This window comes from Cheilinus undulatus, linkage group 22 (assembly GCF_018320785.1).
Source record: "Cheilinus undulatus linkage group 22, ASM1832078v1, whole genome shotgun sequence".
Lineage (NCBI taxonomy): Eukaryota > Metazoa > Chordata > Actinopteri > Labriformes > Labridae > Cheilinus > Cheilinus undulatus.
The window spans coordinates 11,054,314-11,079,545 of record NC_054886.1 but is presented as its reverse complement, the minus strand read 5'-3'; the positions used below and the strand labels follow the sequence as shown (position 1 = coordinate 11,079,545).

The 25,232-nt window shown below is 41.8% G+C and overlaps 1 protein-coding gene across 1 annotated transcript in view; it reads left to right on the top strand.

Moving 5' to 3' along the window:
* Positions 1 to 25,232, top strand: part of LOC121504992 (mucin-3A-like) — a 60,142-nt gene that overhangs the window by 14,744 nt on the left and 20,166 nt on the right. The window contains exons 2-10 of the mRNA XM_041780105.1: positions 7,623 to 10,778; positions 10,886 to 11,001; positions 11,146 to 11,210; positions 11,313 to 11,358; positions 11,464 to 11,507; positions 13,801 to 13,922; positions 14,003 to 14,068; positions 16,529 to 16,691; positions 18,094 to 18,255. Of these exons, the coding sequence (XP_041636039.1) occupies positions 7,623 to 10,778; positions 10,886 to 11,001; positions 11,146 to 11,210; positions 11,313 to 11,358; positions 11,464 to 11,507; positions 13,801 to 13,922; positions 14,003 to 14,068; positions 16,529 to 16,691; positions 18,094 to 18,255 (3,940 nt within the window). The remainder of the gene's footprint in view (positions 1 to 7,622; positions 10,779 to 10,885; positions 11,002 to 11,145; positions 11,211 to 11,312; positions 11,359 to 11,463; positions 11,508 to 13,800; positions 13,923 to 14,002; positions 14,069 to 16,528; positions 16,692 to 18,093; positions 18,256 to 25,232) is intronic.

Here is a 25,232-nt window from a genome sequence, read left to right as displayed (position 1 = left end):
CACAACTATTGCCACAACTGAAGCAACCGCAGACGTAACAACTGATTTCACAACTGTTGCACCAACTGAAGCAACCACAGAGGCCACAACTGATGTCACAACTCTTGCAACAACTGAAGCAACAACAGAGACAACAACTGAAGCAACCACTGAGGCAACAACTGAAGCAAACACAGAGGCAACAACTGATGTCACAACTCTTGCAACAACTGAAGCAACAACAGAGGCAACAACTGAAGCAACCACTGAGGCAACAACTTATGTCACAACTGAGGCAACAACTGAAGCAACCACAGAGGCAACAACTGATGTCACAACTGTGGCAACGACTGAAGTAACCACAGAGGCAACAACTGAAACAACCAATGAGGCAACAACCGATGTCACAACTGTTGCAACAACTGAAGCAACCACAGTGGCCACAACTGATGTCACAACTGAGGCAACAACTGAACCAACCACAGAGGCGACAACTGATGTCACAACTGTTGCAACAACTGAAGCAACCACAGAGGCAACAACTGAATCAACCACAGTGGCCACAACTGATGTCACAACTGAGGCAACAACTGAAGCAACCACAGAGGCAACAACTGATGTCACAACTGTTGCAACGACTGAAGCAACCACAGAGGCAACAACTGAAGCAACCACAGAGGCAACAACTGATGTAACAACTGTTGCAACAACTGAAGCAACCACAGAGGCAACAACTGATGTCACAACTGTTGCAACAACTGAAGCAACCACAGAGGCAACAACTGAAGCAACCACAGAGGCAACAACTGATGTCACAACTGTTGCAACAACTGAAGCAACCACAGAGGCGACAACTGATGTAACAACTGTTGAAACAACCACAGTGGCCACAACTGAAGCAACCACAGAGACAACAACTGATGTCACAACTGTTGCAACAACTGAAGCAACCACAGAGGCAACAACTGATGTCACAACTCTTGCAACAACTGAAGCAACAACAGAGGCGCCAACTGAAGCAACCACTGAGGCAACAACTGAAGCAACAACAGAGGCAACAACTGATGTCACAACTGGTGCAACAACTGAAGCAACCACAGAGGCGACAACTGATGTAACAACTGTTGCAAGAACCACAGTGGCCACAACTGAGGCAACCACAGAGGCAACAACTGATGTCACAACTGTTGCAACAACTGAAGCAACCACAGAGGCAACAACTGAAGCAAGCACTGAGGAAACAACTGATGTCACAACTGAGGCAACAACTGAAGCAACCACTGAGGCAACAACTTATGTCACAACTATTGCCACAACTGAAGCAACCACAGATGTAACAACTGATTTCACAACTGTTGCAACAACTGAAGCAACCACAGTGGCCACAACTGATGTCACAACTCTTGCAACAACTGAAGCAACAACAGAGGCAACAACTGAAGCAACCACAGAGGCAACAACTGAAAGAACCACTGAGGCAACAACTGATGTCACAACTGTTGCAACAACTGAAGCAACAACAGAGGCAACAACTGAAGCAACCACTGAGGCAACAACTTATGTCACAACTGAGGCAACAACTGAAGCAACCACAGAGGCAACAACTGATGTCACAACTGTGGCAACGACTGAAGAAACCACAGAGGCAATAACTGAAGCAACCACAGAGGCAACAACTGATGTCACAACTGTTGCAACAACTGAATCAACCACAGTGGCCACAACTGATGTCACAACTGAGGCAACAACTGAACCAACCACAGAGGCGACAACTGATGTCACAACTGTTGCAACGACTGAAGCAACCACAGAGGCAACAACTGAAGCAACCACAGAGGCAACAACTGATGTCACAACTGTTGCAACAACTGAAGCAACCACAGAGGCAACAACTGATGTCACAACTGTTGCAACAACTGAAGCAACCACAGAGGCAACAACTGAAGCAACCACAGAGGCAACAACTGATGTCACAACTGTTGCAACAACTGAAGCAACCACAGAGGCAACAACTGATGTAACAACTGTTGAAACAACCACAGTGGCCACAACTGAAGCAACCACAGAGGATACAACTGATGTCACAACTGTTGCAACAACTGAAGCAACCACAGAGGCAACAACTGATGTCACAACTGTTGCAACAACTGAAGCAACCACAGGGGCAACAACTGAAGCAACCACAGAGGCAACAACTGAAGCAACCACAGAGGCAACAACTGATGTCACAACTGGTGCAACAACTGAAGCAACCACAGAGGCAACAACTGATGTCACAACTGGTGCAACAACTGAAGCAACCACAGTGGCCACAACTGAAGCAACCACAGAGGATACAACTGATGTCACAACTGTTGCAACAACTGAAGAAACCACAGAGGCAACAACTGAAGCAAGCACTCAGGCAACAACTGATGTAACAACTGTTGCAACAACTGAAGCAACCACAGAGGCAACAACTGATGTCACAACTGTTGCAACAACTGAAGCAACCACAGAGGCAACAACTGATGTCACAACTGGTGCAACAACTGAAGCAACCACAGTGGCCACAACTGATGTCACAACTGTTGCAACAACTGAAGCAACCACGGGGGCAACAACTGAAGCAACCACAGAGGCAACAACTGAAGGAACCACTGAGGCAACAACTGATGTCACAACTCTTGCAACAACTGAAGCAACAACAGAGGCAACAACTGAAGCAACCACTGAGGCAACAACTTATGTCACTAATGAGGCAACAACTGAAGCAACCACAGAGGCAACAACTGATGTCACAACTGTGGCAACAACTGAAGAAACCACAGAGGCAACAGCTGAAGCAACCACAGAGGCAACAACTGATGTCACAACTGTTGCAACAACTGAAGCAACCACAGTGGCAACAACTGATGTCACAACTGTTGCAACAACTGAAGCAACCACAGAGGCAACAACTGATGTCACAACTGTTGCAACAACTGAAGCAACCACAGAGGCAACAACTGAAGCAACCACAGAGGCAACAACTGATGTCACAACTGTTGCAACAACTGAAGCAACCACAGAGGCAACAACTGATGTCACAACTGTTGCAACAACTGAAGCAACCACAGAGGAAACAACTGAAGCAACCACAGAGGCAACATCTGATGTCACAACTGTTGCAACAACTGAAGCAACCACTCAGGCAACAACTGATGTCACAACTGTTGCAACGACTGAAGCAACCACAGGGGCAACAACTGAAGAAACCACAGAGGAAACAACTGATGTCACAACTATTGCCACAACTGAAGCAACCACAGAGGCAACAACTGATGTCACAACTCTTGCAACAACTGAAGCAACAACAGAGGTAACAACTGAAGCAACCACTGAGGCAACAACTGATGTCACAACTCTTGCAACGACTGAAGCAACCACAGGGGCAACAACTGAAGCAACCACAGAGGAAACAACTGATGTCACAACTGTTGCAACAACTGAAGCAACCACAGAGGCAACAACTGATGTCACAACTGTTGCAACAACTGAAGCAACCACAGAGGCAACAACTGATGTCACAACTGTTGCAACAACTGAAGCAACCACAGAGGCAACAACTGAAGCAAGCACAGAGGCAACAGCTGATGTCACAACTGGTGCAACAACTGAAGCAACCACAGAGGCGACAACTGATGTAACAACTGTTGCAAGAACCACAGTGGCCACAACTGAGGCAACCACAGAGGCAACAACTGATGTCACAACTGTTGCAACAACTGAAGCAACCACAGAGGCAACAACTGAAGCATGCACTGAGGAAACAACTGATGTCACAACTGAGGCAACAACTGAAGCAACCACAGAGGCAACAACTTATGTCACAACTATTGCCACAACTGAAGCAACCACAGACGTAACAACTGATTTCACAACTTTTGCAACAACTGAAGCAACCACAGTGGCCACAACTGATGTCACAACTGAGGGAACAACTGAAGCAAACACAGAGGCAACAACTGATGTCACAACTCTTGCAACAACTGAAGCAACAACAGAGGCAACACCTGAAGCAACCACTGAGGCAACAACTGAAGCAACCACTGAAGCAACAACAGAGGCAACAACTGAAGCAACCACAGAGGCGACAACTGATGTCACAACTCTTGCAACAACTGAAGCAACAACAGAGGCAACAACTGAAGCAACCACAGAGGCAACAACTGAAAGAACCACTGAGGCAACAACTGATGTCACAACTCTTGCAACAACTGAAGCAACAACAGAGGCAACAACTGAAGCAACCACTGAGGCAACAACTTATGTCACAACTGAGGCAACAACTGAAGCAACCACAGAGGCAACAACTGATGTCACAACTGTGGCAACGACTGAAGAAACCACAGAGGCAATAACTGAAACAACCACAGAGGCAACAACTGATGTCACAACTGTTGCAACAACAGAAGAAACAACTGAGGAAACCACAACGGCAACAACTGATGTCACAACTGAGGCAACAACTGAAGCAACCACAGAGGCAACAACTGATGTCACAACTGTTGCAATAACTGAAGCAACCACAGAGGCAACAACTGAAGCAACCACAGAGGATACAACTGATGTCACAACTGTTGCAACAACTGAAGAAACCACAGAGGCAACAACTGACGTCACAACTGCTGCAATAACTGAAGCCATCACAGTTGCCACAACTGAGGGGACCACAGGGGAAACGACTGGTGTGACAATTGAGGCAACAACTGAAGCAACCACAGTGGCAACAACTGAAGCAACCACAGAGGCAACAACTGATGTCACAACTGTTGAAACAACTGAAGCAACAGCTGTGGCAACAACTGATGTCACAACTGTTGCAACAACTGAAGCAACAACAGAGGCAACAACTGAAGCAACCACAGAGGCAACAACTGATGTCACAACTCTTGCAACAACTAAAGCAACAACAGAGGCAACAACTGAAACAACCACTGAGGCAACAACTGATGTCACAACTGTTGCAACAACTGAAGCAACAACAGGGGACACAACTGAAGCAACCACAGAGGCAACAACTGATGTCACAACTGTTGCAACAACTGAAGCAACCACAGAGGCAACAACTGATGTCACAACTGTTGCAACAACTGAAGCAACCACAGAGGCAACAACTGATGTCACAACTGTTGCAACAACTGAAGCAACCACAGAGGCAACAACTGATGTCACAACTGTTGCAACAACTGAAGCAACCACAGAGGCAACAACTGAAGCAACCACAGAGGCAACAACTGATGTCACAACTGGTGCAACAAATGATGCAACCACAGTGGCCACAACTGAAGCAACCACAGAGGATACAACTGATGTCACAACTGTTGCAACAACTGAAGCAACCACAGGGGCAACAACTGAAGCAACCACAGAGGCAACAACTGATGTAACAACTGCTGAAACAACTGAAGCAACCACAGGGGCAACAACTGAAGCAACCACAGAGGCAACAACTGAAGCAACCACAGAGGCAACAACTGAAGCAACCACAGAGGCAACAACCGATGTCACAACTCTTGCAACAACTGAAGCAAACACAGAGGCAACAACTGAAGCAACCACAGAGGCAACAACTGAAGGAACCACTGAGGCAACAACTGATGTCACAACTGTTGCAACATCTGAAGCAACCACAGAGGCAACAACTGATGTCTCAACTGAGGCAACAACTGAAGCAACAACTGAGGAGACAACTGAGGCAACATCTGAGGCAACAAGTGAAGAAACAACTCAGGCAACAACTGAAGCAAATACTGAGGCAACAACTGAAGCAACAACTGAAGCAACAACTGAGGAAAAAACTGAAGCAACAGCTGAGGCAACAACTAAGGCATCAACTGATGTAACAACTGAAGAAATAACTGATGTCACAACAGTTGCAACAACTGAAGCATACACAGAGGCAACAACTGTTGCAACCACAGAGGCAACAACTGATGTCACACCTGTTGCAACAACTGAAGCAAGCACAGTGGCCACAACTGAAGCAACCACAGAGGAAACAACTGATGTCACAACTGTTGCAACAACTGTTGCAACCACAGAGGCAACAACTGATGTTACAACTGTTGCAACAACTGAAGCAACCACAGAGGCAGCAACTGATGTCCCAACTGTTGCAACAACTGAAACAACCACAGAGACAACAACCGAGGAGACAACTGAAGCAACAACTGAGGAAACACCTGGGGCAACCACAGAGACAACAAATGATGTCAAAACTGAGGCCACAACTATAGCAACCACAAAGGCAACAACTGATGTTACAACTGTTGCAACAACTGAAGCAAAAACAGAGGCAACAACAGTTGCAACCACAGAGGCAACAATTGATATCACAACTGTTGCAACAACTGTTGCAAACACAGAGGCAACAACTGATATCACAACTGAGGCCACGACTGTAGAAGCCACAGAGGCAACAACTGATGTCACAATTGTTGCAAAAACTGAAGCAACCACAGAAGCAACAACTGATGTCACAACTGTTGCAACGACTGAAGCAACCACAGAGGCAACAACTGAAGCAAGCACAGAGGCGACAACTGATGTCACAACTGGTGCAACAACTGAAGCAACCACAGAGGCGACAACTGATGTAACAACTGTTGCAAGAACCACAGTGGCCACAACTGAGGCAACAACAGAGGCAAGAACTGAAGCAACCACAGAGGCAACAACTGAAGCAACCACAGAGGAAACAACTGATGTCACAACTGTTGCAACAACTGAAGCAACCACAGAGGAAACAACTGATGTCACAACTGAAGCAACCACAGTGGCCACAACTTATGTCACAACTGTTGCAACAACTGAAGCAACCACAGACGTAACAACTGATGTCACAACTGAGGGAACAACTGAAGCAACCACAGAGGCAACAACTGATGTCACAACTCTTGCAACAACTGAAGCAACCACAGAGGCAACAACTGAAGCAACCACTGAGGCAACAACTGAAGCAACAACAGAGGCAACAACTGAAGCAACCACAGAGGTAACAACTGATGTCACAACTCTTGCAACAACTGAAGCAACAACAGAGGCAACAACTGAAGCAACCACAGAGGCAACAACTGAAGGAACCACTGAGGCAACAACTGATGTCACAACTGTTGCAACATCTGAAGCAACCACAGAGGCAACAACTGATGTCTCAACTGAGGCAACAACTGAAGCAACATCTGATGTCACAACTGAGGCAACAACTGAAGCAACAACTGAGGAGACAACTGAGGCAACATCTGAGGCAACAACTGAAGAAACAACTCAGGCAACAACTAAAGCAAATACTGAGGCAACAACTGAAGCAACAACTGAAGCAACAACTGAGGAAAAAACTGAAGCAACAGCTGAGGCAACAACTAAGGCATCAACTGATGTAACAACTGAAGAAATAACTGATGTCACAACAGTTGCAACAACTGAAGCATACACAGAGGCAACAACTGAAGCAACCACAGAGGCAACAACTGATGTCACAACTGGTGCAACAACTGAAGCAACCACAGTGGCCACAACTGAAGCAACCACAGAGGATACAACTGATGTCACAACTGTTGCAACAACTGAAGAAACCACAGAGGCAACAACTGATGTAACAACTGTTGCAACAACTGAAGCAACCACAGAGGCAGCAACTGATGTCCCAACTGTTGCAACAACTGAAACAACCACAGAGACAACAACCGAGGAGACAACTGAAGCAACAACTGAGGAAACACCTGGGGCAACCACAGAGACAACAAATGATGTCAAAACTGAGGCCACAACTATAGCAACCACAAAGGCAACAACTGATGTTACAACTGTTGCAACAACTGAAGCAAAAACAGAGGCAACAACTGTTGCAACCACAGAGGCAACAATTGATATCACAACTGTTGCAACAACTGTTGCAAACACAGAGGCAACAACTGATATCACAACTGAGGCCACGACTGTAGAAGCCACAGAGGCAACAACTGATGTCACAATTGTTGCAACAACTGAAGCAACCACAGAGGCAGCAACTGATGTCACAACTGTTGCATCAACCGTAGCAACCACAGAGGCAACAACTGATGTCACAACTGTTGCAACAACTGAAGCAACCACTGAGGCAACAACTGATGTCACAACTGAGGTAACAACTGAAGCAACAAGAGAGGCAACAACTTATGCCACAACTGTTGCAACATCTGAAGCAACCACAGAGGCAACAACTGATGTCACAACTGAGGCAACAACTGAAGCAACAACTGAGGAGACAACTGAGGCAACATCTGAGGCAACAACTGAAGAAACAACTCAGGCAACAACTAAAGCAAATACTGAAGCAACAACTGACGCAACAACGGAAGCAACAACTGATGTAACAACTGAGGCAACAACTGAAGCAACAACTGAAGCAACTCAGGCAACAACTGAAGCAACAACAAAAGCAACAACTGAGGCAGCATCTGATGCAACAACTGAGGCAACAACTGATGTCACAACTGTTGCAACAACTGAAGCAACATCTGAGGCAACAACTGATGTCACAACTGTTGCTACAACTGAAGCAACCATAGAGGCAACAACTGAGGTCACAGCTGTTGCAACAACTGAAGCAAGCACTGTGGCCACAACTGAGGCAACATCTGAGGCAACAACTGAAGAAACAACTCAGGCAACAACTGAAGCAAATACTGAGGCAACAACTGAAGCAAGCACTGTGGCCACAACTGAGGCAACATCTGAGGCAACATCTAAGGCATCAACTGATGTAACAACTGAAGCAATTACTGATGTCACACCCGAAGCAACATCTGAGGCAACAACTGATGTCACAACTGTTGCTACAACTGAAGCAACCACAGAGGCAACAACTGAGGTCACAGCTGTTGCAACAACTGAAGCAAGCACTGTGGCCACAACTGAGGCAACATCTGAGGCAACAACTGAAGAAACAACTCAGGCAACAACTGAAGCAAATACTGAGGCAACAACTGAGGCAACAACTAAGGCAACAACTGAAGCAACAACTGAGGGGACAACTGAGGCGACAACTGAAGCAACAACTGAGGAAACAACTGATGTAACAATTGAAGAAACCACTGAGGCATCAACTGAGGCAATAAGTGAGGCAACAACTGAAGCAACAAGTGAGGCAACAACTGATGTAACAACTGAAGCAACAACTGAAGCAACAACTGAGGCAACAACTGAAGCAACATCTGAGGCAACAACTCAGGCAACAACTGAAGCAACAACAAAAGCAATAACTGAGGCCGCATCTGATGCAACAACTGAGGCAACAACTGATGTCACAACTGTTGCAACAACTGAAGCAACCACAGAGGCAACAACTGATGTCAAAATTGTTGCAACAACTGAAGCAACCACAGAGGCAGCAACTGATGTCACAACTGTTGCAACAACTGAAGAAACAACTCAGGCAACCACTGAAGCAACAAGTGAGGCAACAACTGATGTAACAACTGAAGCAACAACTGTAGCAACAACTGAGGTGACAACTGAGGCGACAACTGAAGCAACAACTGAGGAAACAACTGATGTAACAATTGAAGAAACCACTGAGGCATCAACTGAGGCAACAAGTGAGGAAACAACTGAAGCAACAAGTGAGGCAACAACTGATGTCACAACTGAAGCAACAACTGAAGCAACAACTGATGTAACAACTGAGGCAACAACTCAGGCAACAACTGAAGCAACAACAAAAGCAACAACTGAGGCAGCATCTGATGCAACAACTGAGGCAACAACTGATGTCACAACTGTTGCTACAACTGAAGCAACCACAGAGGCAACAACTGAGGTCACAGCTGTTGCAACAACTGAAGCAAACACTGTGGCCACAACTGAGGCAACATCTGAGGCAACAACTGAAGAAACAACTCAGGCAACAACTGAAGCAAATACTGAGGCAACAACTGAAGCAAGTACTGTGGCCACAACTGAGGCAACATCTGAGGCAACAACTGAAGAAACAACTCAGGCAACAACTGAAGCAAATACTGAGGCAACAACTGATGTAACATCTGAAGCAACAAAGGGAGCACCAACTGAGACAACAACTGATGCAACAACTGATGTAACAACTGAAGAAACACCTGAAGCAACCACTAAGGCAACTGAAGCAACAACTGGTGTAACAACTAAAGCAACACCTAAATCAACAAGTGGACCAACAATGGATGTCACTGATGGAACAACAACTGAGGCCACAAGCAGACCAACAGCTGATGCCACAATTGAAACAACAATGGATGTCGCTGCAACAACTGTTGCCACAACTGAAGCCACAGGTGGCCTAACAGCAGAGGCCACGAGTGGACCAACAAGTGATGCCACAAGTGGATCAACAGCTGAGACCTCAAATAGACCAACAGCTGAGGCAACTAGTAGACCAACAACTGATGCCACAAGTGGACCAACTGATGCCACAAGTAGGCCAATGACTGATGCAACAAGTAGACCAACAACTGATGCCACAACCGATGCCACAGGTGGACCAACAACCAAGGTAACAAGAGAACCAACAACTGATGCAACAACTGGACAAAAAACTGGTGCAACAAGTAGACCAACAACTGAGGGCACAACCAAGGTTTCAACAGCTGCCACAAACAGACCAACACCTCATGTCACAACACCTTTATCCACAACACCAACTACCACCAGAAAGCCCTTAGATTGCCAGAATGGAGGAACAGACAATGGATTCAACTGCACATGTCTTGTTGGATTCACGGGGGGACTATGTGAAGAATTTATTCCTGATGTCACCCCAGGTATATGACTCTATTTTTAGAGAAGCACTTTTAAGTTTCAGTTAGACATCTTTGAGTTGTTTTCTTCAAGTTACTTATACTAATTCATGATGTATTTGCTTTGACAGAGGTAGTTAGTAGAGCAGTAGTGGTTATTATGGAGGTCAACCAGGAATTTGACGACAAATATAAAGATAAAACATCACCGGAGTACCAGGACTTTGTTAGAAACTTCACTGAACAGGTGAGATCCACTGATGTTGTTTTCCCTCTGCAGAGAGACCCCCTTGGATGTATTACCCTTTTATTGATCTATAAAAAACTTTAAGAGGCAGTGTAAAAGTGGTTTAATGACCGATTTAAGTACTATTTCTGTTTGTATTTCCAGATGGATAAATATTACAGAGATAGGAAGGTACAAAACTTTAAAGAAGTGAATGTCACTGGTGTAAGGTAATGTACTTAAAAATAGATGGCAGATTAATACTTGGCATTGAAATAACAAAAAATAGCCTTAGTGTTTTTTCTTCATCTTGTTATTTTGCTCCTTTATAGTCCAGGCAGTCCACTGACCAGGTTCTCTACCAACACTGTGGAGAAGGTAAAGAATTATAAATGCTTTGCAAAACATTTTTTAAATCAGGTGGAAAAATAACATTTTAAACTGGTTATTAATCGTTTTGTTTTGTTTTGTTTTTAATCTCAGATGAGACTCAGGAGGGACACAGCTGTCACAGAGGAGAGGTTGGGGTGAGCAGATAGCAGAATCTGGACTTCGATAAAGATGCACTGGACTGTATAATAGCCGTGTCAGGAGAAATATTTACGTCAACCAGGACGTCTGATCTAGATTACCACACCTATCTAATCTGGGCATATGTAGCCTGCTTTATCAGGTTTTGCAGATACTGTACATGTCAACGCATTAAGCTGTTAATTTTCATCTGACCGGAGAGAGGTTGGAAGAGATACTAAATTAAAAAATTCTAATTATTTCAAACAGGATTTGGACATACCCAGGCCTGATTACTGTCAGACCTGATGAATCCAGAAATCCTTTAAACAGAACCTGCCTGACAAAGAGAAGTAGGCTACAAGATCTCAAAAAGCCATACATCATCGCATCACCTAAAGGAATTCAAGAACAGATGAGAAAGTCATTTGCATTTATCAGTCTGGAAAGGGTTACAAAAACATTTTGAAGGCTTTGGGACTCCAACCAACCACGCTGAGAGCCATTATTCACAAATGGAGAAAACTCTAGACAGTGGTGAACCTCCCCATGAGTAGCAGGCCTACCAAAATGACTCCAAGAGTGCATGGATGAATCCAGACCCTTAAAGGTATGGATGGAATGCTTGTTAACTTTGATGGCATCTTTATCAAAGGAAGAAGACAGAATGCTGGTGGAGCTAGAGGTGTTGGGGTTATTTCTCCTCAATTTTTGCCAAATAATAGGCCATAGTTGGAAACTTTTGGATGGAACTGGCAAGGAACAAGGGTTTCAGTTCCGCCAACAAAAGACAGTCAACATAAGGGAACGATTGCTGGTATAAAAAGTGGTGAAGCTTCCCAGGAATGATCAGCCTACCAGAATGACTCCAGAGCACATGGACAACTTATCCAGGAGGTCCCGAAAGAGCCCAGAACAACATCTCAAGACCTGCAGGTCTCACTTGACTCAGTTAAAGCCAGTGTTCATGATTCAACAATAAGAAAGAGGCTGAGCATAAACATCATGAGAGATTTCCAAGGCCAAAACCACTGCTGACCAAAAATAACACAAGGCTCATCTCATATTTGACTAAAAACATCCTGGTCATCCTCTAGACTTTTGGGAAAATATCCTGTTGACTGACGAGACAAAAACTGAACTATCTGAAAGGTAGTCTGTTCCATCTGAAATAAAACTTACACCACATTTCATCAAAAGAACATCATAACAATAGTCAAACATGGTGGTGGTAGTGTGGTGGTCTGGACCAGGACCTGAACCACTTGCTGTAACTGATGGAACCATGAATTCTGCTGTCTCCCAGAAAACCTTGGAATGATCTCAAGCTCAAGACCACTTGGGTAATGGAGCAGGACAATGATCCCAAACATACCAGCGGGTCCACCTTTGAATGTGCAAAAAACTAAATGAAGGTCTTGGAGTGGTCTAGTCAAAGTCTGGACTTAAATTTTGACTTAGATGTTATTCTTGGTTCTTTCTGGACCTCCTGGATGAGTCGTCTATGCACTCTTGGAGTCATTTTGGTAGGCTGGTCACTCCTGGGAAGGTTCACCACTGTTCCAAGTTTTCTCCATTCGTGGATAATGGCTCTCAGTGTGGTTGGCTGGAGTCCCAAAGCCTTTGAAATGTCTTTGTAACATCTATTCCTTAACCTCCTTAGATGGAGCCATGGTGTTTGGCTTGGAATATTTTAATCTACTTCACTTACTGGTTGAGATGCAGTGGCATGACCTAAAACGGGCTGTTCATGGTGGAAAACCATCTGATGTAGCTTAAATACCAGTAAAACAATTCTGCAAAGAGGAGTGGGAAAGAATTCTGTATTAAAACACAAGGATTTAAATACAATCTGACCATAACAGCCCTTCCTATATTATTTGAGTGGCTGAATGCATTTGTCCATATAGTGAAGAGCAGGCCTGCTGCTTTGCAGACTCTGGCCTCTATATATGGGTGCCTGCTTTAATTAGTATTAATCTTTTAAATTATGTTCCTTTCTTTATCCAGCATATTTGAGTACAATGATATTACCTTCATAGCAGCACTCAAATATGAGTAACAGTGCCCTCTAGTGTTCTTAGACCAAATCACAGATGAAACCTTGGGTAAATGTCAGGATCCTGTTAGAAGTAGTTGTTTTTATGAACACATTTAGTGAATGAGGTCCAACGTAAACTTAAAGCCTGTTCTGTATTAGTACTATCTATATCCAGAATTACCATGTCTCACTATAAATCACATGTGTTGCATCCTGAGATCCTGCTGTATTTCACCCATAGTGACATGAACCCACTCTTCTGTTTCCAGAGTTAACGTCACACATGATGTGATCCTGGAGATCCCAAATAAAGAGGGCTCTGATGAAATCTATGAGAGCGATGTGGAGATCATTCAGGAGGCTGTCGACAGCATTAATAGCTGCAGAGACGGTAGGAACAAAGAGTCATGTCTAATTTTCTTTGTCAACTGTAGAGTTCACCCTTTAATCTTTTCTTCTCTATATTTCCAGACTGTCCAAGTTTCAACCTTACAGGCCTGCCCCCGTCGGTGCAGACAACAAAGCTTGATCTTACAAGTCAGTACCCCAGCTCGTACAGAATGTATGAAAAGCCATGTGTTAGAAAGAGTTTACCATTTTTATAATTTGTCAGGTTTTTCTGTTTGTGTATGGAAGCCTATTCTGTCACTGAAAAAGAAATATATGATGATTAGGTAATCATGAAAAAAAGTCTAAATTACAAGATCGTGAGTCCTAACTATGGGATGTAAAAGTGAATTTACATTATAAGAACTCTAAAGATATAAGGTAGTGAGTCAAAATTAGAAGATAGAAAGTCACAATTTTTGGACAAAAAGCCATGATTATAAGATAATAAGTATTTCAAATTAGATACGTCAAAACTTTAAATTCCATCTCGTGACATTTTATCTTGTTTTTTTATGTCATAATTTTGACATTTTAACTCAGAGTTGTGATTTGTATGATTACTACATTTCATCGTATAAGTTTGACATTTCATCTCATAATTGACAATTGACCTCATAAATTTAACATTTTATCTTGATTTTGACATTTAATTTCCTATTTTTTTAATCACATTTAAGATCTTTGATTTTATTGTTTCAACCTTAAATCTCATAATTTAGATTTTTTTAATCTAATGATTGTGATTTTTTTTATCCCATGCTTTGACTTTGTCATGTTTTGTCTATTATCTAAAAATGTGACGTTTCATCTCGTAATTTTCACATTTTCTCTCATAAATTTTACATTTTATCTCAGAATTTTGACATTGTATCTCATAAGTTTAACATGTTATCACGTTTTGACATTTGATCTTATAATTTAAAGTCACTATCATGATTTAATTTTTTATTTCATCATTTTAAACTTTAATCTCATAATTTCAATTTTCAATTCCATGTTTTAACTTTCTGTCATGTTTTTGTCTTTTGTCTAAAAATGTGACATTTCATCTCACATATTTTCATCATTTTGACATTTTATCTCATAATGTTGAGATTCAATCTTATGATCTCCACTCTTAATGATGTTTTGACTTTTTATTTCATTGTTTTGACCTTTTATCTCACTTTTGACATTTCTCTGTCATGGTTTCAACTTTTTAACTGATTATTTTGACTTTCTTTCCCTTACTTTTGTCTACATCTAATTAACTATACTTTTTAATCAAATTTTTTTCTTTTTATTTCATGGTTGCAACCTTTTATCTCCTAATTTCAACATTTTATCTTATAAATCAGACATTTTATCTCATGCTTTCCCCTTTTTTCTCCTGATGTTGACTTTCTATCTCATATTTTTGTTTACTAACATACCATTTATCAAGTTTTTACCTGTCATTACATAATTTCAATTTTTATTTCATAATCTTGGCCTTACTTCTCATTTTGACGAGTTATCCCATCATTCTTTCTCATTTATCATAATTTTGACTAAAGACCTTTTTCAGATAGTTACTTCTACTAACTTTATATATCTTTATATATTTTTCTTTTTTAAGTGGTGGAAATGGGGTTCCTTAATTTTGTTCTTTACATGCGCAGAAAAATGTTAAACCACAGAACAGATTCTTCAAACCTGCTTCCTCATAAACCCAAAATTCATTAGAGCCTCCTATCCAGCGTCTCAGAGTAAACTTTCCTGGGGGGATGGTAAAATACCTCAAAAGTTAGAGCACACCCTTCCAACCCATTTTTAAAAATGGGAACCATCATCCCGGTCTGCCATTTCACAGGCCCCTAAGCATGCCATCCAGGACAGCCAACAGCGTTCATTCCCTTTAGCCTTTAGTGTTCTGGTGTTGATCTTAGCTACATCCGATGCCCTGCCAGAAAAACTTTTAAGACTACCTCAGAGATCTTTGCCAAGGACAGATGGCTTCCCCCGGATCATCAAACTCTGCCTCCTCATAAGATATGTGGGTTGAGTTTTCAAGGTCTTTAAAGTTTTCTTGTTCTACCAAACAACATCACTATTCCAGGTCAACAGTTCTCCACTCCTTCTGTGATCAGCTTTAGCCAATCCCTGTTCTCCCTGAGCCCTCTATTTTACCAGGACATCCTAGCAGGCCAACCAAAAATCCCTCTCCACCATTATCTGGGTTATACAGTATTTGGGTAATGAATATGGGTCCCAAGCAGGATTGTCTGCAGGATCCATGGTGGCCCCAACTGTACTTCAACCTACAGTATATAACCCCCTTAGGGATCCCATCTCAGGTAGAAGCCCCCTCCCCCCCAGTGAAGATGCTATTTAAACAAACTAATGTGTTGATATCAGATCTTGACTGTATCTTGATGACACATTGATGCTGGCAGCAGTACTTTGACAGGAAAGGACAGGGAATGGAACTAATTAAGATTTCATTTTTGAACGCTGCAATACCTTAATTTCAGTACCTGTTTCTGACTAGTCTTGCTGACCCTGTCATATCAGTGCCAATAACTGTTTTGCATGCACTCTGTCAGCACTTTTTTTGAGTCTTTCTATCTTCTTTTTACCATTCTTCAGAACAATGTGTGGGTCTTTCAGAGGATGCAAATTTCTATCAGGCAAAGAACATCAATGGGAAGATACTCTGTGTGACGGCCTGCCATCCTGAACATGATAATTATAAACGATGCTTCAATGGTGGACGGTGCAAAGTATTCAAAACTGCCGGAGCAATCTGCGAGTAAGTCTGAGTCCATTTGATGAGTTACAGTTAAACTTTACACATACCAACACTTTAATATTCCTGTCTGTGTCTCCCTCCTCTTTTACTGTTTCACACTGATATTTTCAAGACAACTCCCATTCCAAAAAAAATGTGACATTGTGTAAAATGTAAATAAAAACAGAAGTCAAGGATTGTCAAATCTCAATATTTTATTCACAGTAGAAAATAAACAACATACCAGATGTTGAAACTGAGACATTTTACCATTTCGTGAAAAATATAAGCTCGTTTTGAATTTTATCACAGCAACACGTCTCAAAAAGTAAGGATAGGACAACAAAAGGCAGGAAAAGTAAGCAGCTTTAATGAAAAGCAGCTGGAAGAACATTCTGAAAATAATTTGGTTAACTGTCAACAGGTCAACCTATACAAGTACAAATATACAAAAGAGAAAACTAACGTCCTGACTGGTGCAATGTAAACAGGGGTGTGTATGACAGTGGGAATATTGTGCATTTGTAATATTGCACAGCAGCCTGTGTTAACATAAATAAAATAACAGCAGTAAACCGTAATCAGTAACAGCATATATGTTATTCTTAAAAGAGGGTGTTTTCAAGTATGGAAAAAGTGTGAACAGGATCCAAGAATGCTGTCATCTTCTCTGGAGCAAAGCTCATTTTAAATGGACTGAGACAACATACAAAACTGATCTGTGGTCACATGTATTCAAATTTGTAATACTTTTTGGAAACCACGGATGCCTTGTCCTGTGGACTAAGGAGGAGAGGGATGATCCAGCTTGTTATCCTAGCACAGTTTAAAAGTCTGCATCTCTGATGACAAGAATGGGACAGCATTCCTCTCCCAAAACTACATCAGCTTGTCTCCTCACTTCCCAGATGTTTAAAGACTGTTGTTAAAAGAAGAGGGCATGCTACACAATGGTAAACATGGCCCTGTCCCTACTTTTTGAGATGTGTTGCTGCCATCAAATTCAAAATGAGCTAATATTTTTCACGAAATCATGAAATTTCTCAGTTTCAACTTCTGATATGTTGTTTATGTTCTATTGTGAATAAAATCTGGGTTTTTGAGATTTGACAATCATTGACTTATGTTTCTATTTACATTTTAAACAATGACCCAATTTTTTTTTGGAATTGGGGTGTATCTTGACCCTTTGCTGAAAGAGGATCTTTTTAAATTTGTTTTTATTGAGTTTTACACCTTAAACCTGCAACTACTCAGATTTGATATTGATCATCTAGAATCAGTAAATAACTGATTTTCTATTTAACAGTCGAGCTCTGATTCAATTTTTTGATTTATTATAGTGGTAGTTTTCCAGGGGCAATCCCATGAATTACGGTTCCTTGTAAAGGTATCACAGAGATCACTCTGTTTCCTGTTTCAGCTGCGCAAATGTGGAATCTAACTGGTACCTAAGCGATGACTGCAGCATGCCCATACAGAAGACGGCCTTCATCGCTGGCCTGAGTGGGATGCTCCTCATTCTCATGGTGCTGGTCGGAGTCCTGGCAGCATTCACACTGAGGAACAAAATCTCTCAAAAGAGGTGAAACCCACAGTGATTCAACACATCTGCTCACATGAATTATACAGCATTTCTGGACTACAGTGACAGTGAGGAAAGCCTAGATGTTGTCTGGAGAATAAGAAAGATTGAAAAACAAGGAAATTGTTTGTGAACTTAAGCTTGAGCTCAGCAGTTTAACTGTCATGAACAATGACAAGAGATAATTAGGGTTAAGTTAGGTCAAGTTAGGTTAGATAAGATTTGGTTTAATTAGGTTAAGTTAGGAGAGGTTAGGTTAAGTTGGTTAGTTTAGATCAAGTAAGGTTAGGTTAGGTTAGGTTAAATTAAGTTAAGTTAAGTTAAGTTAAGTTAAGTTAAGTTAAGTTAAGTTAAGTTAAGATACGTTAGGTTAGGTTAGGTTAGGTTAGGTTAGGTTAGGTTAGGTTAGGTTAGGTTAGGCTAGGTTAGGTAAGGTTAGGTTAGGTTAGGTTAGGTTAGGTTAGTTTAGTTTAGGTTAGGTTAGGCTAGGTCAGTCTAGGTTAGGTGAGTCTAAGTAAGTTTAGTCTAAGTAAGGTTAGGTTAGGTTAGGTGAGGTTAGGTAAGCTTAGGTTAGGTAAGGTTAGGTTAGGTTAGGTTAGGTTAGGTTAGGTTAGGTTAGGTAAGGTGAGTTTGGGTTAGGTTGGGTTAGGTAAGGTTAGGTAAGGTTAGGTTAGGTTGGGTAAGGTTAGGTAAGGTTAGGTAAGGTTAGGTTAGGTTGGGTAAGGTTAGGTAAGGTTAGGTTAGTCTAGGTTAGGTTAGGTTAGGTTAGGTTAGGTTAGATAAGGTAAGGTTAGGTTCGTTTAGATTAGATTAGGTTAGGTTGGGTAAGGTTAGGTAAGGTAAGGTTAGGTAAGGTTAGGTTAGTTTAGGTAAGGTTAGGTTAGGTAAGGTTAGGTTAGGTTGGTTCAGGTTAGTTAAGGTTAGGTTAGTCTAGGTTAGGTTAGGTGAAGTAAGTCTAGGTTAGGTTAGGTTAGGTGAGGTGTGGTTAGGATAGGTTAGGTTAGGTTAGTCTAGGTTAGGTTAGGTTAGGTTAGGTAAGGTGAGGTAAGGTAAAGTAAGGTAAGGTTAGGTAAGGTTAGGTTAGGTTAGGTAGGGTTAGGTAAGGTTAGGTTAGGTAAGGTAAGGTTAGTCTAGGTTAGGTTAGGTTAGGTTAGGTTAGGTTAGGTTAGTCTAGGTTAGGTTAGGTTAGGTTAGGTTAGGTTAGGTTAAGTAGGTTAGGTTAGGTTAGGTTAGCTTGGGTTAGTCTAGGTTAGGTTAGGTTAGGTTAGGTTAGGTTAGGTAAGGTTAGGTTAGTTAAGGTTAGGTTAGGTAAGGTTAGGTAAGGTTAGGTTAGGTTAGGTTAGGTTAGGTCGGGTTAGGTTAGGTTAGGTTAGGGAAGGTTAGGTCAGGTTAGTCTAGGTTAGGTTAGGTTAGGTAAGGTAAGGTAAGGTTAGTTAAGGTTAGGTTAGGTTAGGTAAGGTTAGGTTAGGTTGGTTCAGGTTAGGTAAGGTTAGGTTAGTCTAGGTTAGGTTAGGTGAAGTTAGTCTAGGTTGGGTTAGGTTAGGTGAGGTGAGGTTAGGATAGGTTAGGTTAGGTTAGTCTAGGTTAGGTTAGGTTAGGTTAGGTTAGGTTAGGTAAGGTTAGGTAAGGTTAGGTTAGGTTAGGTTAGGTTAGGTAAGGTTAAGTAAGGTAAGGTTAGAATAGGTTAGGTTAGGTAAGGTTAGGTTAGGTAAGGTTAGTTTGGTCTAGGTCAGTCTAGGTTAGGTTAGTCTAGGTTAGGTTAGGTTAGATGTTGTAAGTTTATGTTAAGGCAGTCTAGGTTAGGTTAGTCTAGGTTAGGTTAGTCTAGGTTTGGTTAGGTTAGGTTAGGTTAGGTAAGGTTAGGTTGGAGAAGGTTAGGTCAGGTAAGGTTAAGGTTAGGTAAGGCTAGATAAGGTTAGGTTAGGTTAGGTAATTTAAGGTTAGTTAAGGTTAGGTTAGGTAAGGTTAGGTTAGGTTAGGTTAGGTTAGGGAAGGTTAGGTCAGGTTAGTCTAGGTTAGGTTAGGTAAGGTTAGGAAAGGTACGGTTAGTTTAGGTTAGTCTAGGTAAGGTTAGGTAAGGTTAGGTTAGGTAAAATTAGGTTACGTTAGGTTAGGTTAGGTTACTTAGGTGAGGTTAGGGAAGGTTAGGTCAGGTTAGTCTAGGTTAGGTTAGGTTAGGTTAAGTTAGGTTAGGTTGGGTTAGGTTAGGTTAGGTTAGGTTAGATGAGGTAAGGTTAGGTTCGTTTAGATTAGATTAGGTTAGGTTGGGTAAGGATAGGTTAGGTTAGGTTAGGTTACGTTATGTTAGGTTAGGTTAGTCTAGGTTAGGTAAGGTTAGGTAAGGTTAGGTTAGTTTAGGTAAGGTTAGGTTAGGTTAGGTAAGGTTAGGTTAGGTTGGTTCAGGTTAGTGAAGGTTAGGTTAGTCTAGGTTAGGTTAGGTGAAGTTAGTCTAGGTTGGGTTAGGTGAGGTGAGGTGAGGTTAGGATAGGTTAGGTTAGGTTAGGTTAGTCTAGGTTAGGTTAGGTTAGGTTAGGTAAGGTAAGGTTAGGTTAGGTAAGGTTAGGTTAGGTTAGGTAAGGTTAGATAAGGTTAGGTTAGGTTAGGTAATGTAAGGTTAGGTAAGGTAAGGTTAGTCTAGGTTAGGTTAGGTTAGGTTAGGTTAGGTTAGCTTGGGTTAGTCTAGGTTAGGTTAGGCTAGGTAAGGTTAGGTTAGTTAAGGTTAGGTTAGGTTAGGTTAGGTTAGGTTAGTCTAGGTTAGGTAAGGTTAGGTAAGGTAAGGTTAGGTTAGGTTAAGTTAAGGTTAGGTTAGGTTGGGTAAGGTTAGGTTAGGCTAGGTTAGGTTAGGTTAGGTGAGGTTAGTCTAAGTTAGGTTAGGTTAGGTTAGCTTAGGTTAGGTAAGCTTAGGTTAGGTAAGGTTAGGTGAGGTTAGGTTAGGTTAGGTTAGGTTAGGGAAGGTTAGGTCAGGTTAGTCTAGGTTAGGTTAGGTTAGGTTAGGTTAGGTTTGGTAAGGTTAGGTTAATTTAGGTAAGGTTAGGTAAGGTTAGGTTAGGTTAGGCTAGGTCAGTCTAGGTTACGTAAGGTTAGGTAAGATAAGGTTAGGTAAGGTTAGGTTAGTTTAGGTAAGGTAAGGTTAGGTTAGGTTAGGTTAGGTTGGGTAAGGTTAGGTAAGGTTAGGTTAGTCTAGGTTAGGTTAGGTGAGGTTAGTCTAAGTTAGGTTAGGTTAGGTTAGGTGAGGTTAGGTAAGCTTAGGTTAGGTTAGGTAAGGTTAGGTAAGGTTAGGTTAGGTTAGGTTGGGTAAGGTTAGGTTAGGCTAGGTTAGGTTAGGTTGGGTTAGGTAAGGTTAGGTAGGGTTAGGTTAGGTTAGGTTAGGTTAGGTAAGGTTAGGTTAGTTAAGGTAAGGTTAGTTTAGGTTAGGTAAGGTTAGGTTAGGTTAGGTTAGGTTAGCTTGGGTTAGTCTAGGTTAGGTTAGGTTAGGTTAGGTAAGGTTAGGTTAGTTAAGGTTAGGTTAGGTAAGGTTAGGTAAGGTTAGGTTAGGTTAGGTTAGGTTAGGTCGGGTTAGGTTAGGTTAGGTTAGGGAAGGTTAGGTCAGGTTAGTCTAGGTTAGGTTAGGTTAGGTAAGGTAAGGTAAGGTTAGTTAAGGTTAGGTTAGGTTAGGTAAGGTTAGGTTAGGTTGGTTCAGGTTAGGTAAGGTTAGGTTAGTCTAGGTTAGGTTAGGTGAAGTTAGTCTAGGTTGGGTTAGGTTAGGTGAGGTGAGGTTAGGATAGGTTAGGTTAGGTTAGTCTAGGTTAGGTTAGGTTAGGTTAGGTTAGGTTAGGTAAGGTTAGGTAAGGTTAGGTTAGGTTAGGTTAGGTTAGGTAAGGTTAAGTAAGGTAAGGTTAGAATAGGTTAGGTTAGGTAAGGTTAGGTTAGGTAAGGTTAGTTTGGTCTAGGTCAGTCTAGGTTAGGTTAGTCTAGGTTAGGTTAGGTTAGATGTTGTAAGTTTATGTTAAGGCAGTCTAGGTTAGGTTAGTCTAGGTTAGGTTAGTCTAGGTTTGGTTAGGTTAGGTTAGGTAAGGTTAGGTTGGAGAAGGTTAGGTCAGGTAAGGTTAAGGTTAGGTAAGGCTAGATAAGGTTAGGTTAGGTTAGGTAATTTAAGGTTAGTTAAGGTTAGGTTAGGTAAGGTTAGGTTAGGTTAGGTTAGGGAAGGTTAGGTCAGGTTAGTCTAGGTTAGGTTAGGTAAGGTTAGGAAAGGTACGGTTAGTTTAGGTTAGTCTAGGTAAGGTTAGGTAAGGTTAGGTTAGGTAAAATTAGGTTACGTTAGGTTAGGTTAGGTTACTTAGGTGAGGTTAGGGAAGGTTAGGTCAGGTTAGTCTAGGTTAGGTTAGGTTAGGTTAAGTTAGGTTAGGTTGGGTTAGGTTAGGTTAGGTTAGGTTAGGTTAGATGAGGTAAGGTTAGGTTCGTTTAGATTAGATTAGGTTAGGTTGGGTAAGGATAGGTTAGGTTAGGTTAGGTTACGTTATGTTAGGTTAGGTTAGTCTAGGTTAGGTAAGGTTAGGTAAGGTTAGGTTAGTTTAGGTAAGGTTAGGTTAGGTTAGGTAAGGTTAGGTTGGTTCAGGTTAGTGAAGGTTAGGTTAGTCTAGGTTAGGTTAGGTGAAGTTAGTCTAGGTTGGGTTAGGTGAGGTGAGGTGAGGTTAGGATAGGTTAGGTTAGGTTAGGTTAGTCTAGGTTAGGTTAGGTTAGGTTAGGTAAGGTTAGGTTAGGTTAGGTAAGGTTAGGTTAGGTTAGGTAAGGTTAGATAAGGTTAGGTTAGGTTAGGTAATGTAAGGTTAGGTAAGGTAAGGTTAGTCTAGGTTAGGTTAGGTTAGGTTAGGTTAGGTTAGCTTGGGTTAGTCTAGGTTAGGTTAGGCTAGGTAAGGTTAGGTTAGTTAAGGTTAGGTTAGGTTAGGTTAGGTTAGGTTAGTCTAGGTTAGGTTAGGTTAGGTAAGGTAAGGTTAGGTAAGGTTAGGTTAGGTTAAGTTAAGGTTAGGTTAGGTTGGGTAAGGTTAGGTTAGGCTAGGTTAGGTTAGGTTAGGTGAGGTTAGTCTAAGTTAGGTTAGGTTAGGTTAGCTTAGGTTAGGTAAGCTTAGGTTAGGTAAGGTTAGGTGAGGTTAGGTTAGGTTAGGTTAGGTTAGGGAAGGTTAGGTCAGGTTAGTCTAGGTTAGGTTAGGTTAGGTTAGGTTAGGTTTGGTAAGGTTAGGTTAATTTAGGTAAGGTTAGGTAAGGTTAGGTTAGGTTAGGCTAGGTCAGTCTAGGTTACGTAAGGTTAGGTAAGATAAGGTTAGGTAAGGTTAGGTTAGTTTAGGTAAGGTAAGGTTAGGTTAGGTTAGGTTAGGTTGGGTAAGGTTAGGTAAGGTTAGGTTAGTCTAGGTTAGGTTAGGTGAGGTTAGTCTAAGTTAGGTTAGGTTAGGTTAGGTGAGGTTAGGTAAGCTTAGGTTAGGTTAGGTAAGGTTAGGTAAGGTTAGGTTAGGTTAGGTTGGGTAAGGTTAGGTTAGGCTAGCTTAGGTTAGGTTGGGTTAGGTAAGGTTAGGTAGGGTTAGGTTAGGTTAGGTTAGGTTAGGTAAGGTTAGGTTAGTTAAGGTAAGGTTAGTTTAGGTTAGGTAAGGTTAGGTTAGGTTAGGTTAGGTTAGGTTGGGTTGGGTTGGGTTAGTCTAGGTTCGGTTAGGTTAGGTTAGGTTAGGTTAGTTAAGGTTAGGTTAGGTAAGGTTAGGTAAGGTTAGGTTAGGTTAGGTTAGGTTGGGTTAGGTTAGGTTAGGGAAGGTTAGGTCAGGTTAGTCTAGGTTAGGTAAGGTTAGGTTAGGTTAGGTAAGGTAAGGTTAGTCAAGGTAAGGTTAGGTTAGGTTAGGTTAGGTTAGGTTGGGGAAGGTTAGGTCAGGTTATCCTAGGTTAGGTAAGGTTAGGTTAGGTTAGATAAGGTAAGGTTAGGTTAGGTAAGGTTAAGTAAGGTTAGGTAAGGTTAGGTTAGGTTAGATAAGGTAAGGTTAGGTTAGGTAAGGTTAAGTAAGGTTAGGTAAGGTTAGGTTAGGTTAGGTTAGGTTAGGTTGGTTCAGGTTAGTGAAGGTTAGGTTAGTCTAGGTTAGGTTAGGTTAGGTTAGGTTAGGTTAGGTTAGGTTAGGTTAGGTTAGGTTAGGTTAGCTTGGGTTAGGTTAGGTTAGGGAAGGTTAGGTCAGGTTAGTCTAGGTTAGGTTAGGTTAGGTTAGGTTAGGTAAGGTAAGATTAGTTAAGGTTAGGTAAGGTTAGGTTAGGTTAAGTAAAGTAAGGTTAGTTAAGGTTAGGTTAGGTAAGGTTAGGTTAGGTTAGGTTAGGTAAAATTGGGTTAGGTAAGGTTAGGTTAGGGAAGGTTAGTTCAGGTTAGACTAGGTTAGGTTAGGTTAGGTAAGGTTAGTTTAGTTTAGTCTAGGTTAGGTAAGGTTAGGTTAGGTTAGGTTAGGTTAGGTTAGGTTACGGAAGGTTAGGTCAGGTTAGTCTAGGTTAGGTTAGGTAAGGTTAGGTAAGGTAAGGTTAGTTAAGGTTAGGTTAGGTTAGGTAAGGTTAGGTAAGGTTAGGTTAGGTAAAATAAGGTTAGGTTGGGTTAGGTTAGGGAAGGTTAGGTCAGGTTAGTCTAGATTAGGTTAGGTAAGGTAAGGTTAGACAAGGTTAGGTTAGTTTAGGTTAGATTAGGTTAGGTTGGGTAAGGTTAGGTTAGGTAAGGTTAGGTTAGGTTAGGTTAGGTTAGTCTAGGTTAGGTAAGGTTAGGTAAGGTTAGGTTAGGTAAGGTTAGGTTAGTTTAGGTAAGGTTAGGTAAGGTTGGGTTAGGTTAAATAAGGTAAGGTTAGGTTAGGTAAGGATAGATAAGGTTAGGTTAGGTCAGGTCAGGTTAGGTTAGGTTAGGTAAAGTTAGGTTAGTTAAGGTTAGGTTAGGTTAGGTTAGGGAAGGTTAGGTTAGGTTAGGTTAGGTTAGGTTAGGTTAGGTTAGGTTAGGT